We start from the raw sequence: 25,149 nt of genomic DNA on the forward strand, positions 1-25,149 counted from the left end.
CAGGAGAAGAGGAGGAACATGTGAGCTGGGAGGAGGTCAGCCAAGGAGGCCTGAGAGCTGGCCGCTGGCTGCAGTCATGGGGGCCCTTTCAGCCCCACCCATGTTTCCCTTCACGAGAAGCTCACACCGATTATGTGTCAGTGCGCGGTACGCTTCACGACGCTTCACTTTCGGAGCTGGCCTGGCTGTTCACGAGTGTTTACTGTCCATATGAACGTTGGAATCAGGTTGTCTATCCTCTAATTCTGTGTCTACAACCGTCATTGTCTGTGTTCCAGAGGGAGCAGCCAGCAGTTACAGCAGTGCCCTCGGTTGGAAGGGGACTGGGCAATGTCCGGAGGAAGTTTTGTCCCCACTGCTGGAAGGGGTGCACCGGCACCTAGTGGTGGAGGCCAGGCTGCTGCCAACACCCTGCAGTGCACAGGACACCCCCACAACAGGGAGGCATCTGGTCCCAAGTGTTCATGGTGCTGTATTTGAGAAACCCAGATTTGGGCGCCTACAAAACGTCTTTCTGAAAAGGCTCGCCTCTGCCTGTTCTGCTGCTGGCTGCTGGGCTGCTTCATGGGACACGACCTTCTAAAATGCTCTTGCACAGGCTGCAGTATAGATGCTGTATGCAACTGGAGACGTTTTTATTGTCTCCGTCTGCCCAGTGTCCGGCCCCTTCCTGTAGTTGGATGATGCCTTTGGTGGTCTCCAAGGTACCCAAGAACGTTACAGAAGCTGAAGCCAGATGCTTTCCCAGCATCCCTGGCAGGCCTTTGACCCAGGCTCCTCCATCTGATGCACCTGGGCGGGAGCGTGGGAAGGAGTGGGCACGAGGGCCTTTCTCCTGGCTGGAGTGGGGTCCGGAAGGGCTGGGCAGCAGGACTGGCCTTGCCAGGGCATCTGAAGCCAGGCTGGGACTGCTGCTGGCTGGCTCACACCAGGCCTCGCCGGCCCAACATCTTTTTCATCAGTTCCCTTTACTTTCAGCATTCAGTGCACGTTTCTGTTGCTTGCAACCAAAAGTCCTGGGTGTACAAACTCCCTGCCGAGAACAGCAAGTGCAGTAAGACACCGTGACAACAGCGGGAGGGAAGGCCTTTGCTGTGAGCTCTGTCACCGGGTTGGGCTTGAGGGGTGTGATTTGGACCCATGGTATAAAAAAATTGTGGAATTGGATTTTAGGAGGAGGCTTGAAGACACACTATATACTTACTGTACCGTAATTTTTGTGTTTTGGTTGTAAAATGGCTTCGTGATGATTAATGACTTAGGATTTTTGGACAAAATCTACGGACTTCCCAACGTCTGGCAGAGGGAAGAACTTTAGCACCAGACCCCCGGGCTGGGGGAGGTGGTCCTGGGCTGGAAAGAGAGGAGGAAAAAGGTGAGGGGAGAAGCTTGGAAAGCAAAACAATTTTGGATTCCTCGTTGAATAAGGAGCACATTCCTCACATTTGCCGCCACCGTGCACATCCTCCAGCGCGTCCGCCGTCCTCTGGGCAGCGTACGGCCAGGCTCGGTGTTGACTTTCCTGCGTTTCGGGTGGATTCACTCTGCCAGGCTCACCAAGGTCCCTTCTTCTCCAGCTTCCCTGTCAAGGCCCTGTTCAAAATTTCTCCACTTCAAGAGAAAACTCGGCTTCCTCCCATCCCCTGGACTAGCTCCCATTTCCATCCCAGCACCTTGTCCCACCAGTTAAGACACCGGGCAGGACGGTGAAGGACGAACCACAAAACCCGCCAACCATGGCTGCTCCAGCGAGAGGCTCCTCAGGGGTGTCCTAGAATTTCCTGTGGGCTCCCTCAGGCGCCCTCCTGACCCCGGGAGGGGCCCCCGTGTCCCACGTCCAGAAGCACAGGGAGCGCCGGAAACCCCACTGGAGCAGGGGTCCTGCGGTGGCCACAGCGCTGCTCGCCTTGGCCGCGTCACTTCTGCCTCCCAGAGGGACCTGTGGGTCTGGAGGGCAAGGGGACAGCAGCCTGTGAACCAACAGACTGAGCAAGAGTGGGTGGGCTCTGCTGGCGGGACAAGGCCTTCAGCTTCAGGGATCAGGGAAGGGACAGGACAATTCAAGTGAGGCTTATGGTCAAGCCCAGCTTAGAGAAAAAACATATGAAGCGCATGTAACCTGATTTTAGCAGGCCCTGCTGGATGCCTACCCCCGTCCTCCCCTTTCCTCCGTGGTGACAGGCCCCTTAGTTTTTAGGTATTTGGTAGCAAGTTTCCAGGCCAGAGGCTAAGCCATCCTTGGTCTTTTCCGGGCACATCTAGGTTTTGCGAGGCCTGAAGCTTCCACTATTTGGGGCCAACGGAGGAGCTTTTTCCTGAGAGAAATGTTGTTAATATTTAATGGACACAACATTAGGTGCAAATTGAAGTTTTATTTAGAATGAAAAAATAGACAACAAGTTACAGATTTTAAAGAGCTTACGAATTCCACAGATGTCGTGGAGTCCAGGTGAGTAACAGCCAGGTTGGAGGGGCGAGCTCCGCCTCATCTGTATTTTTGGCTTTCTCTGAGGGTAGTGGTTTTACCAACATGCTTCATCAAAAACTATCAGGGAGAGTCTAGAAGAGGTCAGGTAAGGTCAGATTCTGGGCCCTGTGGCACCTCTGCAGACCTCGAGCAGTTCCTTCCACGGTGGCTCCAGGCCTTGGCATCCCTGCCTCCCTGTGGCTGCCCCTGTGCCCAGGCCCCGCCAGCGATGTCAAGGCCCCCTCGGCCGCACCATGCCGTGCCCAGCATCTCGGACGCCATTCCTTCCCGGTGGCACCTGCCCAGACTTTGCCAAAAATCGATGGCAACAGGAGGAGGACGTGGGCTTAGGAGCGAAGCCGCGGCCCTCACATGCCCTCACCTGCCCGGCTGCCACCTGTCCCAGAGGTGGAGGGACCAGCCGAGGGGTGGCTCCCCTGGCTCTCCACCTTTGAGCGTCTCTCAGGCCGGGAAAGGGCAAAGGGCCACATGAAGCCAGCAGGCACTTCGGTGCCACATCCCCAGAGGGACAGTCCTATCCGGGAACCCCTGGCTGCCCGGAAAGCCGCTTCCACCGCGCCCACAAGAGGACTCGGCAGCTGTGAAGGAACTGGGAGATTCTACAGACAGGCCGAGCTCAGGGCTTCCAGGCCAGGAAGTCTTCCAGACGCCCAGCTTCACCAGTCCCCAGTGGAGAAGACGGAAGGGGCATGGTCAGAGGCCTGGCCGGGGAGGAGGGAAAGGCCAGCCCCGTGAACAGGACCACAGGACAGGGTGAGGGACTGTCCCAGAATCCCCTTGATGACAGAAGGCCTGGTCCCAGTGACCCTCCCTCTAGGGGCTCCCTGCTGCCACCGTGTCCACAGTGGAGTCAGCTTCCAGGGCCAGCCACAAGTTCTGGCTCAAAGTCAGAACAGGAGAGAGGCCCTCAACTCCAGTGAAGCAGCTCCTTTTTCAACCCCGACGCCTCTGACGAAGTGTGTTTGTTTTATGAGGGTAAGGATCATGATGGCACAGAGCGTCTTATATGAAAGCAATGATCACGATGGCAGCTGCCACCAAAATATTTTACCAGCACACCCTTCTGACTGCAGCATTTCTCAGAAGAAAAGCTCAGGTGAAAAGTTCCTGGAATTTTCCAGATCTTCAGGTGGCTTTATTAGCATTGCCACATACCAAGAAAAGGAATTTCCCTAAAGGTTAACCTCTAATCCAGTGAAACTTTGCTCATGCCTCAAAACGGAGCCAAGACTCCGACTAACACACGTACATCAAAATGGACAAAAGCAAGTCTTGACTCACTTGACAAACAGAATAGGCACAAAAGAATGTACAATCGGTACAATTCCAGAATGTCTCTGACAGGAAAAAGCATCCTCTGCTGACGTGAAATAAACGTTAACTTTGAGATTACACCAACAATGCCTTTTTTTTTTTTAAAGACAGGTCTCACTCTGTTGCCCAGGCTGGAGTGCAATGGCATGATCTCGGCTCACTACAACTCCTGCCTCCCGGGTTCAAGGGATCCTCATGCCTCAGCCTCCCCAATAGCTGGGATTATAGGTGCCCACCACGGCACCCCAATAATTTTTGTATTTTTAGTAGAGATGGAGTTTCGCCATGTTGTCCAGGCCAGTCTGGAGCTCCTGGGCTGGAGGGATCCCCCTGCCTCGGCCTCCCAAAGTGCTGGGATCACAGGTGTGAGCCACCGCGCCCAGCCACGTCAGTTCTTTATCAGGAATTTCCAATTCCCATCTCCGTTTAACAAGAGAACTAACTGATACGAATCCTGCCTTTGAATGTTTCTGCAACACGTCCTCCACCTTCACCTGCCGGCCCCTCTCATGTCCCAGGAGCTCTTTGGTGGCAGTCAGCGTTTAGCAAATAGAGTGGAAAGCGTGTGCAGGAGACGCAGGCTTGGGTGTGCTCTGTCTGCTCCTGTGGTCTATCGGGCAGGTCCAGGGAGACGCAAGGGAAGCCTGAGGGACGCTGACTCCCCGTGGAGATTTCTCCGTACAGCACGACAGCGTGGCTGTATCCCAGATCCCTGACTCCTGAAGAGAGTCTAAAAAGAGCTGAGTTCTCTCTAAATTCTTCAATGGTTCATCACCAAATTCTTGGTTCTAAGGCTTTGAATCTTTAAATAATAGATGTGCATCTAGACTTGGGTAAAAACTAGAAACCTGTTCTCCCACCCAAGCCTTTGCTTTAGTAATTCTCTAGCTGACAGTCTGGCCGGGCGGGCACCAGGAGCGCTGAAGGCTCACTCAAGTCATTGGTGAACATGTCCAACTGAGTCTGGGCTGAGGGACCTGGCTCTGCATTTTTTAAAATAGATACTAGCAGATCTTCCCAAGACGTGTATGGCTCATTCTCACAGCCCAAAGAGGGCACTTACTTACTCCACAAATGCGTGGCCATAGGTCATCATCTGTCCTGTGACCCTGGCGAGCCTGATCCCTCATGCTGGGCACCCACACGGCCTGCGTGCCTTCTAGACTTGAGTTCGCAGCTCTTTAAGGAGCTCTCGGGCCAGTTTTCCTGATCTAGGGCTTTCAATGCCGAGACGATCCCATCTGTACAAGGTCTGGTCAAGAAAGCCAATGATCTCGTGAGTTATCTCGGCAGTGTGAGCCATCTGCAATCAGGACAGAAGAGAAGGCAAATTAAAACACTTTCCAGATTTGTCCCTTTGTCCAGGGACGGACCCTAACCACCCAGTCCCTGAAAGATGCCCTATGCAGCATTTCCATCAGTTCCAAAGCACAGTACGGGGAGCTCCTGTTTTCAAGGTGTTGGCACAGCAAGTCTGTCTCCACGGCCGGCTACACAGTGCGCGGTGCCGCTTCCTAACGAGCCTCCGTGCATTGAGCTCAGCTGCCAACAGCATTAGACTCATAAAGGCCGCAGACAAGAGCTGCAGTCAGAGGTGCCTCTCGGAATGCCAGTCACAAGCTGTGGGAGGGTGGGCTGCGGGGAGCAAAGGCACATGAGCATGCTGTGGCTTGACTTTCTGCAAAAGGCTCACACGAATATGAGAGTTGGAAGATGCCACGTGTTTTCACACAGACAGCCCAGGAATCTGGCATCCCCGGGCTAGAACCAGACCTACTTGCTTTTTAACAGGCCTCTAAGGTTTTAACACCTGATTCTTGCAGGAGAGCAGGAGACACAGCCTCAAGGCATTCGTACTTGTTGGTGCCTGTACGTATTTTCCTAAAAACTTCGGTTAAGAAAAAAGGGAAGGGTGAGAATCTTAAATTCAGCTGTGTGGGGAATTTACGGTTTTTTAAGCACAAGCAGTATTAAGAAGGCTTAAGTTTTTGAAAGAGTAACCGATACATTCATTTAGTGTGTGTCAGTTTGTACAGAACCTGCAAATGTTTAATTAGCCAGAGCAGCCCAAGGTCAGCTTCCTCTGGAAGGGTTGGGACGTTCTGGGAGGGTGAACAACTGCCTTGGTTTTCCCAGGACTAGTCCGGTTTTACTGCCTCCGGTCTGATAGCCCAGGACACCCTTCAGAACTGGGCTTCCACCTCCTGTCCACCAGTAAAGGGAGCATTGTCGCATGCACACTGTGTGAACGGCAGCATGGGGACGCGGAGCTAAATGACGTGGGGCAGACGGTGACGTTTGCTCTCCTCGGCCCCCGCTGGTAGCACCCAGGGCCTGCAGCCAGCCCGCCAGGGCCAGTGCAGCCAGCACGGGGGCTCCAGCTGTGGCCCAGGCGCATTCCAGTGTGTCCCTGGGTGTCTCTATTGCCATCACTTGGTTTTTACTCAGAAATGACAGGCACATAATGCTGATGGCCTTTGGCAGATGCAGCCCGTCCTTCATCAAGGAAACAGTGTGCGCCTGCTGCTGACCCCTTTCAGAGTTAACCACCACCCAGACCCTGAGTGGGAGGACGGCCCATGGTGATGGGCTCGGCCGTGTCTGAAGAAAGACCGAGTTGTCATTAGAAATCCAACCTTGCATCTTCCTTACACGCCAGCACTCCTGGGTGAGCCCTTCCCGGTTCTCTAGTCACACGCGAAAATTCGCAGCCCTGCAGCCACCTGGAGAACCTGCCTCCCTGCTGGCCTTGGCTGGTGCACCAAGAGTGGGTTCAGTTCATGTTGAGTTTAACGACTACAGAATTGAACTCTGCATCTTGGAGCCTTGCTAACTTTTGCTGCTGTTGCTGTGGCCGAGCGGCAGGAGGCAGGAGAGGGAGAAGCGGGAATCCAGGCCAGGACAGGAGGTGGAGCCCCGGGGCTGGACTCCACGCGGTCCTCTGCTCTATGCTGGCCTCCAGCAGGCATAGATGAGGGAGCGAGTGGACGGCTGGGGCAAGCCAGAGGAGTGCCCGGCGAGAGGCCAGGAGCCAGAGAGGCAGGAGAAGCGCAGGGACACTGGGCAGGGCCTCGTGGATGGAGTTCTGGGCAAAATCGGAGGGCCGAGGTCAGAGAAGATTCCGGGACAGCCAGGGAGCGGACCTCCAGGTGCCTGGAGAAGAACCCACTGTGCAGAGCTCACAGCGGAGGCCACACAGGAGGCAGGCTGTGGGCAGATGGGGCTGCAGGACCTGTGCGTCCTTTAGGTCAGGTGGAGCCATTTGTTCAAGCCATTTGTTCAAGCCATCTCCAAGAGGGCGCGAGGGCTTTGAAGGGAGACAGCGGCCTTTGCCTCAGGCTGCCTCGTCCTGCCCTGAGCTGGCGCTGCTCTCCAAATCTGGATGCCAAGACAGAGGGCAGAGCCTGGGACCAGCTGGGAGGTGGCTGCACTTGGGCTAGGTCCTGAGGGTAGAGAGACCCAAGCTGCAGGAGGGAAAGGCCGTCCCACCAAAGCCACCATCTGGCCACCACCTGCTCGTGGGCCAAGCAGACTTGGCCCTTTCCAGGGTGCTGTCGGCAGAGGAACTGACAGAGGCCAGGAGAGGCGGGGGCGGTGGGAGGGACTGTTCCCTGGAGACCCTCCCTGCCAGCGGCCACCGCAGCGAAGGCTTCTCATTAGGAAGACTGATGTGTTAATAAAGATGGGTTTTAAAACGTCTGAAAGAATAGCACGCAGGAGGCGCTTTCACCATGGCCGGCGCCCAGATGGCCAGCACCCACCAGACAGAGCCAGTGCACGAGCGCCACACCGACGTCTGCTCCGGGAATGAGCTGCTGTGCGTGTCTTCTCTGCAGCGGAACTGACGTGGGGGGTGTGATGACCCGGCACTGGGGCCCTCCGTGCTCCTGTGGGTTCCCGTGTGGATCAGCAGGCAGGACTGAACCACGTGTCAGGATGGGCTGCCCAGCACAGGGCGCAGGCCGAGCCTCGCAGCAGCCAGCTGCTTACTCCCAGCAGTGTCTCTGGGGCCAGTCTTGAGGGCGATCTGCTTTGAAGGTGGACTGAAAGTTTCCTCAGAGTTGATGGGAATGTGGTGTCAGGCTAACTGAAGCAGAGGCCTGGGTGTCTCTGGGGAGCTCTCTCTGGGTGATTTTCTCTCACCCTGTGGGCAGGGCTGGAGCCACCCAACTCCCATGCTAACCCCCGCTGCCAGGCCCAGGCCATGGGCAGCTTCTCCACTCAGTCGGGCCACAGGGTGGGGGAGGAAGTGCCTGAGCTGGAACGGTCCTTGCCACAGGGCAGGGCTGACCATCTCCCACTGCCCCTCCCCCAGACCCCCATAAGCACCTTCCCACTGTTTCTGTGAGTTCCAGTCTTTAGATCCACCCACAGCTGAGGGCGCCATTTGTCTCTTGCGTCTACCTTATTTCGCTCAGCATAAAGCCCGCTAGGTTGGGCCGCATTGTCGCAGGTGTGCATTTTATAAGAGTACACGAGATTCTCGAAAGCGTTCTCACTGTGCTGGGCCAGGCCCGAAGAGGTGGCACCTGGCATGTGGCAGCCAGTCGTCTTCAGCCTTGAGCTGCCTCAGGCTCTCGGATCTGTCTCAGCTGAGACACGAGAACCTGGGAGGCACAGCCTGGGCCCGCTCCACAGGACTGTCCTACCAGGATGGAAACAAACTCCTGGCCCTGGTTCTTGGTAGGTAGGTCATTTGTGACGGGGACTTTCTGCACCTGGACACTCACATTCCAGTCGGGCCCAGCCTGGACGGGAGCAGGAGGGGCCTCTGGGGACTGGGAATATTCCTCTCTGGAGTTGGTTGCTGGCTGCACAGGTGTTGGTTTGTGAAATTCATCAAGCTGTGTGTCTTCTGTACGTATATGTCAACAAAAGTACAAATAAAAAATAAAACAAAACTCCCAGAGCCAGCGTGCTGGTGCTTTTTCTGAGATGAGTATGTTTTTAAATTGTGGTAAAATATACATAAAATGTTCTATTTTACCCACTTTTGTAATTCGGTGGCATGCAGTTGTTTACAGTGTTGCACGGCCATCAGCACCGGCCGTCTCCGCCCCTTTCCATCTTCCCCACACGGACTCCCCACCCTTCGCCCTGGGGACTCTGTGCTTCTTCCTCTTCCTGGACGTGACCCTTCCAGGTGCCTCACCTAAGTGGACTCATACAGTATCCTCGTCTCTGGCTTATTTCAATAGCACAGTGTCTTCAAAGTTCCTCCAGGTTGCGGCACTGTCAGACCTTCCATCCATCTTCAGGCCGAAGAGTACTCTACTGTGGGCACAGACCGCACGCTGCACTGCTTGTCTACGGGCATTTGGGCCGTCTCTGCCTGCTGGCTGCTGATAGTGCCGCCCTGAGCGCGGGGCCAGAGGGCCGTCCAGCCCCTGCTTTCGGCGCTCGGGTATAGATCTAGGAGAACCACCTAGATCTATGGTAAGTCTGAGTTTGGCTGTTTGAGGAGCCGCGCCCTTCCTCTCCACAGCAGCTGCACGATGTTAACGTCCTCACCCGGAAGCATGTGAGTGCTCTGGTTCCTGTGCACCCTCAGGGGCGTTTTTCTCTCCTTGCTGACAGCCATCCTGATGCATCTCGCTGCACTTCGCCTCTCCCTGACCACTCGTGCCCTTTCTGTGAGCATCTTCCCACGTGCCTACTGGCCACTGGTGCGTCTTCTTTGGACAAGTGTCTGTTCAAGTCCTTCGCCCGTTTTCTAACTGGCCCCTGGTGCGTCTTCTTTGGACAAGTGTCTGTTCAAGTCCTTCGCCCATTTTCGAACCAGGTTATCTTTTTGTTATTGAGTCACAAGAATTATGTATTCTGAGTACTAAACTCTAATCACATATATTCTTTCCAAATATTTTTCTCCCATTCTGTGAACTGTGTTTGCACTTTCTTGATAGTATCCTTTGGTGCACAAAAGCTTTTAATTTTCATCAAGTCCAGTTTATCTATTCTTTTTTTCATTGCTGTGTCTTCGGTATCATATCCAAGAAATCACTGCCAAATCTAACGTCACGAAGAGTGCTCACTTTTGACTTGGACCATTCTTTACCCCTTAAGTCAAGTGAGCTTCAGGAAGGATTTCTTTATAATAAACCATTTTTTACAACTTAACACAATTCTCTGCACTGTTGCAGTAATAGCATTGTGGTTGCTTTGTGTGCACATTCTCATTGTGACCGTATTTCTTTCCATGAGGAGGAGGAGAGCAGCACATTGCGATGGAAAGAAATATACACAGGGGGACAGGAGACCTGGTTTCCACTGCGGGCTCTGGCAGCAAGCCATGGGCCCAGAAGATGGCATCTCCCTTCTCTGGGCCTCTGTTTTCTCGTCTGTGACACAAAGGTGCTGGAGGGGGCAGGCTCTGGGGCCATCCCAGCTGTCAACCTCCTTGACCATCTACCTGTGTTGGGCAGCCTGGTACACACACACTGCAGAGGCCACACCCTCGGACAGGGAACCCACCTGTCACCTGCAGCAGAAATGAGTACTAGGATGCTGGACCCCAGAGAGACTTACCAGGGTGATGACATCCCGGGCGATCGTGTGGCCTCCAGGAGCCCAGAGCACGAAGTTGAGGAGAAGGTGCCTGATGAGCTGTTGTGCAGGAGCTCTGGGGTCTGTTTCTGTGTCCTGTCCTGCTGCTGTCTGCAGGTCCCGGGCTGAGAGGCTGCTGCTTCTGGACATCGCCAGGAGGTGGCCCAGCACAGCCTTCACCTGGACCTGGGCAGTAGCATTGCACAGGGGAGAGGTTAGGAAGAGGCAGGACAGACATGCTTCTAGGATTTATTTGCTTTGAAGCAACCCCCAAAAAGGGGCAAGGACAGGCCCCCGAGAGAGGGAGCTTCGCAGCGGCTGAGTTTACACTCGACGCCACACAAACCCAAAGGGGCAGAATGGACATTTCTTGCCTTTCTTTCGTCTTGCTCACCAAGCAGTCAGGGCACCGTGCCAGGAACTGACCTTTTTTTGTATAAAAGGAAACAGAGAAAAGTCCTCAACGGAATGTAGTCAGATTTTTATATTGTGGGGGAAAAGAACAAAAGCCTCCTTGAAGACTCGCCTATCACAGCCACAAATCAATTAAAGCCCCAGGCAGTCAGACCTCCGCCGAGCCAGCGTTCCCATACGGATGCAGGCGGCACTTCGCCGCTATGTTGGGATCGGTGGGGCCTTGCCTGAGCACTGACCATGCCACATGCATGCACACACAAAGAGCGATGACCATGCGTGCATGCACACAGGCACAATACTTGCATTGCACCTGGAGCGACCCATACACATGCATGCACACAGGCATATTGCCATGCACACAGACGCGACCATACGTACGCAAAAGACGACCCATGCATGCATGCACGAACCTGGCCGATTACGTAAATGCACCTGCGACGACATACATGCATGCACACTGGGCGACCTTTACATGCATGCACGGAGCCTGACCATACACATGCATGCGCACACACAGGCACGGCCATACACATGCATGCACACACAAGAACGGCCATACACATGCATGCACACACAAGAATGCATTTGTTTTTAGACGCTGGAACAATCTGTACGTGTTTAATGCTCAAGCAGAGGTCACAAGTCTGTGGAACCCACATAATAATGGTCATTGTAAGTCTGCAGGTTGTTTTTGCATAAAAAAAAAAACATTCCATGCTGAGATGTTTCTGCTTGCCACAAGAATGGTACACCCAGTCGTGACTTGGAAAACAAAGCAAAAACTGAAAGCCCAGAGCTCCAAATGCCACATGGAACTCATGAACAGCTATGTTCCATCACTTCTGAAAGAATACTTAGGCCTATTCTGAGAATTCCCATGACTGATTTTATGGATTTTGTGTGAGGCGTTTTTTTCCCTGGAAGTCAAGGCCTCATTCAATGAGGTCTGTCATAAACTCCAGTACACTGGGCGTGTTGTGTGAGCTCCTCTGACCACAATACGAGACCGTGAGAAACTGCACCATCGGGTTCTTCCACGGGGAGTGGCCGCGCTCTCCCCACCTCGCCCCCCAGCCGGCCCAGTCTGCCAGGGTCTGATGGTGTCTACGGGAGCCCAAGGCCATTCTGCCATCTAACTGGGTCTGCAAAAATGCCGGGGTTGAGGAGGCTATGCCTTTATATCTTTTTTCTCTTGACCCACAATTGACTTTCCGCCCTTGTCCAATAATCCCTAAGACGGGGTCTTCTTCCTGTCTGTCTGTCCCAGACTGTCCTTCCCTGCAGTCCGCCGTGCCCATGGGCTTCCACTTGGACACCAGCAACTTTACACACGTTCGAAGTTTTTCAGGAGAAAGACAGAAGCTTTCTTTTCTTTTTAAAGTACTTTTTTATCCTGCATTATAAAAGCTCATATATGCTTACGATGGAAAATTTGTAAAGAGAAAAAGAAAAACCATTAAAATGATCTACAACTCTACCATCCAAAAAGACTCACTGTTAATAATTCAGTTTATATACTTGTCTTTTTTCTATGCACTGAGACCATACCATTCACTACACATAATGCTTTGTATCTTTCATTTTTCTCTCCATAATGTACTATAAGCAGTTCAGTTCACTAGATCTATAAAACATGTTCTTCAAGACCTTTTTTTTTTTTCCCCCGAGACAGAGCCTTGCCCTGTCACCCAGGCTGGAACGCAGTGGTGCAGTTTCTGCTCACTGCAACCTCCACCTCCTGGGCTCAAGCGATCCTTCCACCGCAGCCTCCCTAGCTGGGACTACAGGCACACACTACCACACCTGGCTCATCTATATTTTGTAGAGACAGGGGTCTATTTACCCAGGCTGGTCTCAAACCCATGGATTCAAATGATCCGGCTGCCTCGGCCTCCCAAAGTGCTGGGATTACAGGCGTGAACCACCGCACCCGGCCAAGAGCATGATTTTGCATGGTGTAAAACAGAATGCTATTCCACGGTTAGGATATACCACAATTTATTTGGCCAGTAGCCTTATTATTGAAAGTTTAGGCCATTTCCCATTGTCGTGTTTATGAACAGTGCTGGCCTTTGCATGGATCTCTGTTCCCTAGGAGAATTCCTAGCAGTGGAACCACAGGGTTAAAGAGTATGAACCTTGCCTGGTTCTTTTTCTTTTTTTTCTCTAGTCATCATCGTGCCTTGCCTGATTCTTAAGGGCATCTAAACGTATTTTTTTGTTTATTTTGTTGTGATCCAATTCAGTTGGCAAAAGGAGATGAGCTCTGGCTGCTGGTGGCGAGGGTGGCTTGGCCATGAGTGGGACAGGCCTTTTCACAGGCAGGACACATCCTGGGTGGGAACACGCTTGCTCTTTGCACCCATGTTCTTCACCTCAAGGACGGCCACAGAGGCAGCGATGCCAGGCCCAGCACACGATGCGGGGACACGCGACCAGCTGATCGTGCCTTTTTAAGTCAGGCAAGTGCACAGACACTGCTCATTTCAATCCAGTCGTACAAGAATCATGCTTTCTAACACAGTTCACAGTGTGTCTCTCAAGCCCCCCAACAGGCCGTCAAGGGATTAAAGCTCATAAAACCCAGGAAAACAAGAGGTACGTATCATTCATGAAACTAAAACCCCCTTCCCAGGATGCCACATACACCAATGCCTCAGCAGGCACCAGCGAGGAAGGGGCTCTGGAGGCACCAACATGAGCACTGGACTGGACTGCCAGGCAGATGGCACCTGTGACAGACGGCGGGGAGGGAAGCAGAGGCCCGCCATGCCCCACTCACAGTGAGCCAGTCTGCTCTCATCCAAAATCCTAGGCATCCCGAGGGAGAACGACGCAAAGGTTTTGTTATTTTTTTCTTAAAAAAGGACCAAGTTAGCTACTAGAAGATGTGCCAATGTAGAACTTCCTAGAAATTGTTATTGAATAATTTATTTCTTTTTACTTCAAAAGTGATTCTTTGTCAGTACCCTTTTGACTGTGATGGAATTGAACACATATCTACCAACTTAGCTTATACAGAATCAAATAAGACAGAATATAAAAGGGCTTTAGAAACCATGTGTGCCCTGTACATCTTATTACTGTTAAAAACATCAACCAGGATTTTCCTTAATTAGTTTAATGTGCTCTTTTAAAGGGGAAGAAATCTAAAACTATTTTTCTTTCCTATGCCATGCAAGCCTTTAAACAAATAAAATACACAGACATCTTCATTAGTCCCTGTGTTTTCAGACAACAGACAACGCCAAAGCCAAGAGGAGCTCCACATAAAACAAGCCCGTCCTCTTCAGCTGCCAAGATCGGCAAAGAGCACTGGCCGGGGAGGTTTTCAGAACCGAGGAAGTAAATGCTTGCAAGGAAGGTGCCAGTGCCTTTAATCAAAGCATTGCTTCCTGTAATTATTATATTCCACATAAAATAACAACTGTCTTTGCCACAGACAGTTATCCAGTCCCATACTTAGCTGCTCTGTTATTTAGGAAATGACCAACTCCTTTTTCAGAAGCAAAGTGGTTAATATCATGTGATTACTTTAGTAAGAGATGTAAACAAAGCCAGTAATGTGAGGATCTGTTGACTGATCCAAGAAAGCAGACAGTCAAGATGGAAGCAAGAACTGGCCGGGTGCTGGGGAGCGAGAGGGGGCCCCGGCTGTGGCCAGGCTCTGCTGCCAGCGCACCCCTCGGAACAGCCCGTCTCTGCAGGGCACGCCCTGGAGGACGCATCGACCCTGGGGCAGATACGGCGGCTGAGCGATCACAGATCAAACGACCTCGGGGAGGAAGGGTCTTCGTTTGCGGGACAGTGGGCTACATGTGGTGTCCCGTCTTGGGCCACCTCGGTGGGGCAGGCGAATGCCTCTGACCACAAGGCTGGAGGTTGCCACGCCTGCAGGGTGCCACGACGTACGCCATCTGTGGGCAGAGCTCAGGTGTCATGGAAGCCGAGCCCACAACAGAGCCCCTCTGCGGGCTTCTCAGCCCCCCAGAGCCCACCCCACACACATGCAGTGGGGCTGCTACCCACCATGGTCTGTGCTCTCTGCTGCCTCCCATCATGGGGGCTGTAGTAAAAGGCCAAGAGCCACAGCAGGGCTGCGGGGGGTTCGGCTGCGGACCTCAGGAGCTGCTCAGCCACCATCTCAGCCCATCCTCCGAAGTGAATGAACAGGAACCAGCTCTCCAAGGGACCTCCGCGGGACCTGGAACACAGAGGAACAGAGCACACGGCGGCTGGCGGCTGAATTCTTCCTCTTTCGGGTTTTTAAAGCAACTCGAACGTTTGCCAACGGTTGGCTTAAATTGTACTTTTCCACTGACGTGCAGCCTGCAAGGAATACAATTTAGACTCAGACTGTCCAATGCCACTTTGCGTCATCACAGGACATCGAAAGGGCCTCTCAGGACCCCTGTGAGGCCTGAGGCCTCCGGATATCGGAGTCTTTAATCCAGGTACCTTCAGTGAGGACAGGCACTGAGGAAGGAAGATTGCGGTCGTGACCAGCAGGAATGCGGCAGGACACGGCGGAGAAAGAGGTGGAGGGTGGGACGCAGGCAGAAACACGAGCTGTTCCACTTCTGACAAGACGCAAAGTTTGGGCGGATGTTTCAGCAACTAAGAATTTTTAATGAGCTGCTGTCATCATGTGTGCGTCAATGCCAGAAAGTTAAAGTGTTTGCGAGGCTATCCCCTCGCCACACTGGCAAATGGAAGCTGCAATCCTTGTTTTAGGGTAGAATCTGCTCGAGGTAAGGGCCACGAATTGTGTGCAGTGCCAGCCTCCGCAGGCGAACATTCCCCTTGGAGAGGATGGAACAGACCGGCCTGAGATCTCGTTAGATGAGAACTTTCCTTCTGCACTGGGGCAGCGGCTGCAACAGGAGTGTTCCTGGCCCCTTTGCTGGATCTGCCTCCATGTTCCTCTGCCTGGCCCGTGGAATTCCCAAGCTCTAAATACCGTCCTCGCCTCCCTGGTCACTGCCCCAGTCCTTCCTGAGAACCAGTGGTTAAATGTTCTACATTTGAGCAACAGAGACAAAAAGACGGGAGGGTGGAGTACTGGTCTTACTCCCTCTTTCCCAGGACACAGAGCTGATGCTCTGCCGGCCACGCTGGCTGTGGGCTGGGTTAGGCTGTGTCAGAGTGAGGAGGGGACTCCGCCATGCCGCTTCCCTGCAGGCACCATGTCAGGGTAGACAGACGCACGGAGCAGTGGGCTCCCTCGTGCTCCCCAGGTTGGCAGCGTGCCTGGATCAGGACCAGAGACCAGCCTCGTCCTTCCCTCTGTCTTCCACCAGTAGCTGAATGCACAAGGCGTCCCATGTGGCCACCTGAAAGGTGTCTCAGGGCCCCAAGGTCCGGGTGGAGGTGGGAGCCCCAGGAGGTCTAAGTCCTGCCCTGTAGCACCACATGCACCCTTTCTGGTGGCTGCGTTATTCCAGTCTCCACGCATTGTGACATCACACATTCTAAGTGATGGCGGAGAGGGTGGGCAGGGAGAAGAGACAAACACCCAGGGCACTGCGTTTCTCAATCACCGGGTGGCCTGCTTATGCCACCTCCATCTACTTCCCTGTCCCCGAGTTAAGATTCTTCAAGGTCCAGCTCTGTGTAATGCCAGGACAACCAGGGAGGGTGTGTGTGGGGCCGACTGGCCACTGCAGGCTATTCACGCGGCCAGCCGTGGAGCCCCCTGGCTGCAGGCCTTTCTCTCTGGTCTCTGTCAGTGAGAAGCACGGTGAGGAAGGAGTGAGCAGCTGGCACCCGAGCCATCAATTGCAGAGACGATGTCACCCATCGTCTGTGTCAACTTGGTGTGAGATTACAGAGAACTCCAGGAGTGAAAAGTGGCAAAAGGAACAAATAAGATAGTCTTAGTAGGCTAGCAGGGACAATGAATAAAATTATACTCTAAAAGAAAGGGAGTTAAGAGGAAGCCAAAGAGTGTTATGATACAAGGAATTCAGCAAGGCATAAATGTGAATGCTTTCAGGGAAATCACACACGTAAGACAGTACCTAACACTACTGTTAGAAATTAACAGGCTGGGCACGGCAGGCCACACGTGTAATCCCAGCACGATGGGAGGTCAAGGCAGGGGATTACTTGAGCCCACGAATTTGAGTCAATACAGCGAGACCTCTACAATTTTTTTTTTTTTTTTTTTTTGGAGACAGAGTCTCGCTCTGTCACCCAGGCTGGAGTGCAGTGGCGTGATCTCGGCTCACTGCAAGCTCTGCTTCTCCAGTTCACGCCATTCTCCTGCCTCAGCCTTCTGAGTGCTGGGACTACAGGCGCCCACCACCACGCCCAGCTACTTTTTTTTGTATTTTTAGTAGAGACAGGGTTAGCCAGGATGGTCTCAATCTCCTGACCTCGTGATCCACCCGCCTCGGCCTCCCAAAGTGCTGGGATTATAGGCGTGAGCCACCGCGCCCAGTCACAAAAAAAATTTAAACATTAGCTAGGTGTGGTGGTGTGTGCCTGTAGTCCCAGCTCTCAGGAGCCTGAGTCGGAGGATCACCTAAGCCCAGGAATTTGAGGCTGCAGTGAGATGTGATCATTCCACTGCACTCCAGCCTGGGCCACAGAGCAAGACCTTATCTCTAAAAATAAAAAAAAATAAAAAAAAAGGAATTTGTTAGAATAGGTTTTCTCATTTTAGAGGTATTTATTAAAGAGAAGGAAAACAAGCATTTAACATTCCACCCTACTGTGCAGAAGCTGCAAATTTCCTTCCCTAGAGAGGAAGAGAGAAGACCAAAGGGCCCTAAACAAACGCCTTTTCCTTCTGCACGGCCAGGGCTTCCCAGCAGGTGGGTGCTGCTTTTTCCAGCGTCTCTTCTTTTCATTGTTATGCCTCTATATTTTGAAATCTAAAATCAGACATTAGAAACGTTTCGATACAGGTGTTCACACACGCATACACGCGCATGCCTGTTCATCCTGACCTGCTCCAAGCCATCCGTGCGGCCATGCGCTTCCTCCACTTCTCACTTCACCATGGTGCTCACCTGTTTGGTGACCGTCCCAGACCAGTAACGCCTTCCTCTGTCCTGTCAGCCCTGCTCAAAGGGCAGATGAGGATCTAGGGAACCCGTGTGTGAAGTAGATTTGGGAGTGGTCAGTGTTTGCTCACCCATGAGTCTGGTCTTCAACCGCTTCTCTGAGCAGTTCGGAAATGTGCTTCAGTGTCTGCAGCCAGCATCCCCGAGGGACATCTGCGGGTGGAGAGAGACACGTCAGAGGGCAAGGAAATGGCAAGCCGGTGAGGAGCCACCTGCAGGGACGACCTCAGAGTCTTCGGGAGACACGCTTCACTTCTGCTTCACAGAACCCAATACTGTTCGCATGCTCTTCCCAGTCAGTACCTCTCTGTTAAGCAAGATCTGTCCATATTACACAGAGCTGAACCTCAAAGAATCTAATCTCTTTATTTAGTTTTGTGGGGGTTTTTAAGACACAGTATTGCTTTGTCAGACGCTGGAGTGCAGTGGCACGATCCCGGCTCACTGCAGCCCCAATCTTCTGGGCTCAAGCAATCCTCCTACCTCCGCCTCCCCAGCAGCTGGGACTACAGGGGTGCACCACCATGCCCAGCTATTTTTAAAATTTTTTTGTAGAGATGAGGTTTCATTATGTTTCTCAGACTTGTCTCAAATTCCTGGGCTCAAGTGATCCTCCCCCTTGGCCTCCCAAAGTGTTAGAATTACAGGCATTAATCGCCACACTTGGCCTCAAGTACTTTTGAATTCAGGTACATGGAAGTAGCTAGAGATTGCATAAGCAGCCCCTGCTGAGACTGGGAAATGCCGGCTGCGGATGCCTAGGTTTCTTCTTCTCTACCTACCCACTCCTCCATCACTAATGTGTGATTTCAGAATAGAGAGAGGCTGTAGTAAAGCAGCCAACAAGGAACTAGGAATAGACGGCCTGACTGCTTTCCTAGGGCTGTGATGAACTCACGATACGATTTCAGGTTTACAGTGGAAAAAAAGGCCAGGGAAGAAAATAAGTGAGCATTATGCAAACAAATGTCTTTTCTTGAGTGAGCTGCTCTGGTTTCACAATCATCCTGTAGTTTTAAACACATCTGAGCAGCACATATCTGCAGTTCTATGCAGCATCTGCAAAAATTTTCACATAGTGATAGATGCTACAATCGAACACACAAGGAAGATAAGGCGAGTGATGGATGAGCTGCTGCTACTCCACAAGGCCAGTGCCTCCCTCCTCTGAACCCCCGCGGCCCTTGGAGCACAGCCTTTTGAAGGCATTTTTCGTTTCTTCCTTTTACTAGCTATTTAGACATTTATTTTGCATTTCCTCCACTTGTAGTTCCTACACAGTCAGGGCTTGGAAGTGATCATCTTTTACACCCCTCCCCTGACCTTCACAATGGGCATGAAATAAATTTCTGATGAACAGAAGATCATGCTACTAAAAAACACTTCTTCAGTGTGTGACCATCACACTGTTTGCCAAAGTAACATACAGACAGCTGTTCTAGGAACTAGCACCAGAGGCTCTTGCACTTCTGCTTGAAGCCACCTATTTATATTTGGACATAAATCTACGAGTTACACAAACGGAAAGGTAGAGGGTTGGGCCTGTGCCCACGCACCACCTCGCTGTTTGTTTGCTGTTTCCACACGGAGACGCTAACGACTCCGGTACATTTTCTGGAGCTCACTTGGCGCCCCCTGTCGGCTGACTTCAGGCTTTGCTGGTCTGACCTAAGCTGTAGGGTGAACCCTGGGAGAGTGAATTCCTCATTTTTGTCTTGTTAATAAAGTTTTCCCAAGGGTTTTCATAAAACTGTCACCCAGAGACCCCATCCCCAGCTCCGGCATCTGAGAGGACAGTGTCAGGGGATCACCCTGGGCAAGAACCTACATCTTCTTGAAAAAGGAAGAGGAATTTAGGTTTTGTAAAATGCTCTGAAACTTCGAATCATTTGCATTTCTCAAACAAATCTACTCAAGTCTCAGAAAAAAGGCAGGCCCAAAATGGCATAAAAAGGAAATGTGACTGGCTCGTTCCCTCTGTCTCCTCTCCTGCCATGCTCCAATAAGGCACCTTTCTGGCTGGCACAGTCTGTGCCCACGTCAGGACTGCCTTCCGTCAGGTTTCAGGCCTCAGAGGGAAAGGGGGCCCTTATTCTGTATTTCTGAAATGTCTCCTAAGCGTGAGCTCACAGCCACATTCCTGGATCAACACCAGTCGAATGAAGGCTGGAACCATCACTTCCCCACCCGGACAGCCTTTGGAAGGCTGGCAAAGGGTATCAGGAAAGGCTGCGGATGAAGCACCTTACTGAACACTCTCAAAATCCTTCCCTTAGCTTGGTTAGGGGGAACCTCCCCTGAATTTCCTCAGCTTCATCCATCATTTTATCTTTTCTTCTGCAACAAGGCTGCACGGAGTAGAAAGAATGAAAAGCAAATGAAGGTACTGTTTTCTTCCGACTCAGCCACGTCTTGGCCTGTTCCTGGCATCTGGCGGACCTGGTTGGCACCAGCATAGCCTGTGTTATCTGGAGGCAGACTAGCAAGACCTACCAGAGGCCACTGGTTTTTTTTTTTTTTTTTTTCCTTCTTCTTTTGGGAAGTGATCACAACTGGGAAGCCAAGAAGACTCTCATATCAAAATCTACAGAATGTGGGATCCTGGGCGCTCAAAGGATCTTAGAAATAACCAGCTGTGTCTCCCTCATGCTATAGATAAGGGCCTGGTGGGGAGGCCATCATTTGACAGTGCTCTTCCCAGGAAATCATTCTGATGTGGGCAGAGTCAACCCTAACTCACCTTGAGGGTCTTGCAGCAGCACCATGGCAAGAGATGGAGAAGTATAAGGAAAGTAGGTCTTGAGTGCAAACCGCAGCTGCCACAGGATGGAAAATCCAAAGAGCATGAACATTAAGATTGAAACAGGGTCAGGAAAATACAAAACTCTGAGTCCTCTGCCCAAAAAGACCCACCAGTACTAACATGGTCAGAACACTTTCTGAAACATTTAGTTTTTGAAAAATAAGCTCCCAATAACCTCATATTTTCCAGAATAATTAACCTTTTAAATCACCTCCTGGGACTTAAGAAAAATAATAAAGTTATGCTCTTGATGTCTTTATGAGTTCTACCTCACATGAACCCAATTATACAAATAAACCTTCTATTTCAGAAAGACTTGTCAGAGCAGTTGTGAGATGTTAGGTATTTCAGCTTTTTTTTTTTTTTTTTTTGAAACGGAGTTTTGCTCATTGCCCAGGCTGGAGTGCCATGGCGTGATCTCAGCTCACCGCAACCTCTGGCTCCCGGGTTCAAGCGATTCTCTTGCCTCAGCCTCCCAAGTAGATGGGATTACAGGCATGCGCCACCACGCCTGGCTAATTTTGCATTTTTAGTAGAGATGGGGTTTCTCCATGTTGGTCAGGCTGGTCTCGAACTCCCGACCTCAGGTGATCTGCCCGCCTCGGCCTCCCAAAGTGCTGGGATTACAGGCGTGAGCCACAGCGCCTGGCCTGTTTTTGTTTTTTTTATTTAGATGGAGTCTCGTTCTGTTGCCCAGGCTGGAGTAAAGAGGCACAATCTCAGCTCACTACAACCTCCACCTCCTGGGTCCAAATGATTCTCCTGCCTCAGCCTCCTGAGTAGCTGGGATTACAGGCACACGCCACCATGCCAGGCTAATTTTTGTATTTTTAGTAGAGATGGAGTTGCACCATGTTGGCCAGGCTGGTCTTAACTCCTCACCTCAAGTGATCCGCCCGCCTCGGCCTCCCAAAGTGCTGAGGTTACAGGCGTCAGCCGCTGTGCCGGCTCAGCGTGGTTTTTAAAATAACAACAAAAGCATAAAACAATTGTGCTCACTTTTCAAGGGCCAAAGAGCTCCAGCTATCCACACCCCCAAGTGGCACAGCTTTTTAAAACATTAAGGTAAAATCTATAAAGCATGGAGTGCAAAGGCTTTAAGTATATGAGGTTTTGGTAAACGAGCAAATCCACGTGACCGCCACCCCAGTGAAGACACCATTTCTATCACGCCAAGAAGACCTCTTCCAACTCTTAACAATCATTCCCTCCACCCCACCCTGGCAACCAATATTTTGATTTTGACAAGAGAGATTAATTTTGCTTATTCTTGAATTTTGTGTAAAGGGAACATAAAGTATGTTTTCTTTTGTGTCTGGCTTCTTGGGCTCAACATGTTTTTTTAAAGATTAAACCATGTTATTGTGTGCGAGTAGATCATTCTGTTTTTATTGCTCAAAAGTAGTCTGAATGGTATGAATATGCCATAGTCTGTTTAGCCATTCTCCTCTTGATGTGCTGCTTCAAGTCTGGGCTGCTTCCAGCTGAGGGCTATCATGAATAAAGCTGCAGTTCACACGCATACACGTCTTTTTGTGGACATGTGTTTGTTTCTCCTGGGCACACCATTGGAATGGAATTGCTGGGTCACAGATAGATGCTTGTTTAACATCATAAGGCCATATGGTTTTCCAGTGTTGTGCCATCTCACTCCCACCAGCAATGTGTGTGAACTCCAGGTGCTCCACGTGCTCCCAGCATTTGGTGCTGTCAGTCTTACTAATTTCATCCATTCTAGTGGCTAGGGAACATAACCCCATGTATGCTTGCTTTCCTACCTGTTTCACTCTGCACTTTCCTGATGGCAAATGATGCCGAACAATTTTCATGTGCTTACTGCCAATTTGTATATCTTTTTTGAAAGTGTATATTCAAGCCTTTTGTCCATTTTCGAAACTGGTTTCTTAGGCAGTTATAAGAGATCTTCATATATTCTGGACACATGTCCTCTGTTGTATACATGTATTACAAATATTTTCTCCTAGCTAACGGCTTGCTTTTTCAGTTTCTTCTTCTTCTTCTTCTTTTTTAATTTATTGAGACGGAGTCTTGCTCTGTTGCCAGGCTGGAGTGCAATAGTGTGATCTTGGCTCCCTGTAACCTCCACCTTCCGGGTTCAAGCGATTCTCCTGCCCCAGCCTCCCAAGTAGCTAGGACTGAAGGCACATGCCACTACCCCCGGCTAATTTTTGTATTTTTAGTAGAGACGGGGTTTCACCATGTTGGTCAGGATGGTCTTGATCTCTTGACCTTGTGATCCACCCACCTCAGCCTCGCAAAGTGCTAGGATTACAGGCATGAGCCACCGTGCCTGGCCTGCTTTTTTCAGTTTCTTAATGATATCTACCAAAGCATATAAATTTTAAATTCCTTTCTTATTTTTTGAGATATGGTTTCATTCTGTTGCCCAAGCTGGAGTGCAGTGGCATGATCATAAGCCTTGATCTCCCAGGCTCAAGTGATCCTCCCACCTAAGCCTCCCGAGTAGCTAGGACACAGGTGTGTGCCACCACGCTCAGCGAAATTTTGTATTTTTTGTAGAGAAGGGGTCTTACTTTGTTGCCCAGGCTGGTCTCCATCTCCTGGGCTCAAAAGATCCTCCTGCCTTGGGGCTCCCAACGTGCTGGGATTCCGGGCGTGAGCTATGCCCCCAGCCTAGAAGTTTTAAATTCTGATGAGGTCTAATTTATCCATTTTTCTCCTATGGTTAGTGCTTCTGAGAAATCTTGGATCACCTCATGGTCAAACAGATACATTCTCCTACGCTCTCTCTAGGGGCTTTATCTTTCTAACATTTCTGTTGAAGCCCATGATCCTCTCCAATTCACTGTTGTGTGCTTTATAAGGTAATGGTTGAGGCTCATTTTTCTACATAGGGACATCCAGTTACTCCAGCATCATTTGTTGAAAACGTTCCTTTCCCCATTGAATTGTCTTGGCGTCTCTGTCAAAAATCGATTGGCCACATATGCATGGTCTGTATCTGGACTCAATGCTGATCTACGGTTGTCTTTTTGCCAATACCTCACTGTCTTGATTACAATAGCTTTTAAAATCTTTTTTTTTTTTTTTTCATTTTAAGACAGGGTCTCGCCCTGTCATCCAGGCTGGAGTGCAGTGGCATGATCATGGCTCACTGCAGCCTCCACCTTCTGGGCTCAAGCAATCCTCCCACCTCATCCTCTCGAGTAGCTTGGACTACAGGCATTCATCACCATGCCCAGCTAATTTTTTATTTTTATTTTTTTGCAGAGACTGCGGTCTCACTATGTTGCCCAGGCTGGTCTTGAACTCCTGGACTCGAGCAATCCTCCCACCTTGGCCTCCCAAAGTGCTGGGATCACAGGCATGAGCCACCGTGTCCAGCCAGGTCTTCGGTTTTTTGTTCAGTCTGACATTTCTGCCTTTTTACTAGAATATTTAACTTCCATTTAATGGCTGAAATTAATGTCATTCGTGGTAGTTTTGGGTTTAGGTCTACCTTTTGACATTGGTTTTCTTTTTCCCCCTCAATTTTTTTTTGTTCCTTTGGCAGTTTACATTTCTATTTTTTGGCACCTTAACTCAATCCGATTGTGCTAAGTTCTGGCCCTCCCCGGCCCCACACCCGCTCCCAACCTCACATGAGGGCAGCTGCGGGGTGGGGTGAGGGGGCAGGAGACCTCTCAGAGTGGTGTCCCTTTAAAGCGCTGGTGGACTCCAGTCTCCGTCCACTTTCTCAGGTGCTCTGTATGCCTTCAAATAGATTTTAAAAAATACTTTGCCTGGAGTTTATCATTTTTATCTCTGGGAGATTTAATCCAGCTCATGAGCAGATGCTGTCATGGCTGCAACCAGAAACTGAGCTGACTGGCTGTACTAAGCCACAGTGCGGGCTTCGGATAAGTGGCTTATCACACCCACCTCAATTTCTGCCTACTGTCTGATAGGGCATAATGACGGAGCTGACTGTGTCCTCCAAACAGAACAGGGGCAAGAGCAAAGGGTAAGAAGAGACAGAATCACTGACGTGAATGCTTCTGATGATGGGTGAGAATGTGGATTTACGGGATCACTCATAAACCGTTGCAGGAAGTGCAAATGGGCACCAACACTTCTGAAATGAGTCTGGCAGGATCTATGAAAGCTGAACCTCTGCATAGAACACACTTCCACTCCGAAGTACCTGTCCCAGAGTGTCCACAGCAACATCGTTTGTAATAAAAAACAAAACCTGGAAGCATCCCCAGTGCCTCCCAGCAGCAGGATGGCTGTACCGCCACACGTTTTCACATGGACTGTGCATAACAACACTTCCCCACAGCCACACATGGCAACGTCAAGCAGTCTTTGCTGAGTGGAAAAGCAAGTCTCAAAAGACTGCACACAGTATGCTGCTCCTGTTTGTTTTATAAAGTGCAAAAACAACCGAAACTAAACAAAACATTGTTTAGGCAGTCATATATATGTGATCAAACTACCTTTAGAAAGAGCAAAGGAATAATAAACATAAAATTCAAACCAGAGGTTACCTG

The 25,149-nt window shown here is 50.9% G+C and overlaps 2 protein-coding genes across 18 annotated transcripts in view; one reads left to right on the top strand and one right to left on the bottom strand.

The window, feature by feature from the left end:
* The window catches only part of AOPEP (aminopeptidase O (putative)), a 383,438-nt gene extending 373,066 nt beyond the window's left edge, over nucleotides 1-10,372 (top strand). Inside the window, exon 14 of one of the 2 annotated variants that reach the window (XM_031654785.1) lies at nucleotides 9,001-10,372. In XM_031654785.1, the coding sequence (XP_031510645.1) occupies nucleotides 9,001-9,162 (162 nt within the window). In that variant the 3' untranslated portion in view covers nucleotides 9,163-10,372. Of the gene's footprint in view, nucleotides 1-278; nucleotides 3,881-9,000 lie in introns of those variants that run through there. The other variant, XM_009189223.4, reaches the window with a different exon arrangement.
* FANCC (FA complementation group C) overlaps nucleotides 2,353-25,149 on the bottom strand; it is a 224,328-nt gene continuing 201,531 nt past the window's right edge. For 12 of the 16 annotated variants that reach the window (XM_031654792.1, XM_031654794.1, XM_003912008.5 and 9 more), the window contains 5 exons: nucleotides 20,573-20,648; nucleotides 17,904-17,985; nucleotides 14,792-14,966; nucleotides 10,328-10,531; nucleotides 2,353-5,105 (listed from right to left, as the gene is read on the bottom strand). In XM_031654792.1, the coding sequence (XP_031510652.1) occupies nucleotides 4,962-5,105; nucleotides 10,328-10,531; nucleotides 14,792-14,966; nucleotides 17,904-17,985; nucleotides 20,573-20,648 (681 nt within the window). In that variant the 3' untranslated portion in view covers nucleotides 2,353-4,961. Of the gene's footprint in view, nucleotides 5,106-10,327; nucleotides 10,532-13,907; nucleotides 14,680-14,791; nucleotides 14,967-17,903; nucleotides 17,986-20,572; nucleotides 20,649-25,149 lie in introns of those variants that run through there. The other 4 variants (XM_021927883.2, XM_031654801.1, XM_021927882.2 and 1 more) reach the window with 2 other exon arrangements.

The sequence above is a fragment of the Papio anubis genome, chromosome 13 (genome assembly GCF_008728515.1).
Source record: "Papio anubis isolate 15944 chromosome 13, Panubis1.0, whole genome shotgun sequence".
NCBI classification, from domain to species: Eukaryota; Metazoa; Chordata; class Mammalia; order Primates; family Cercopithecidae; genus Papio; species Papio anubis.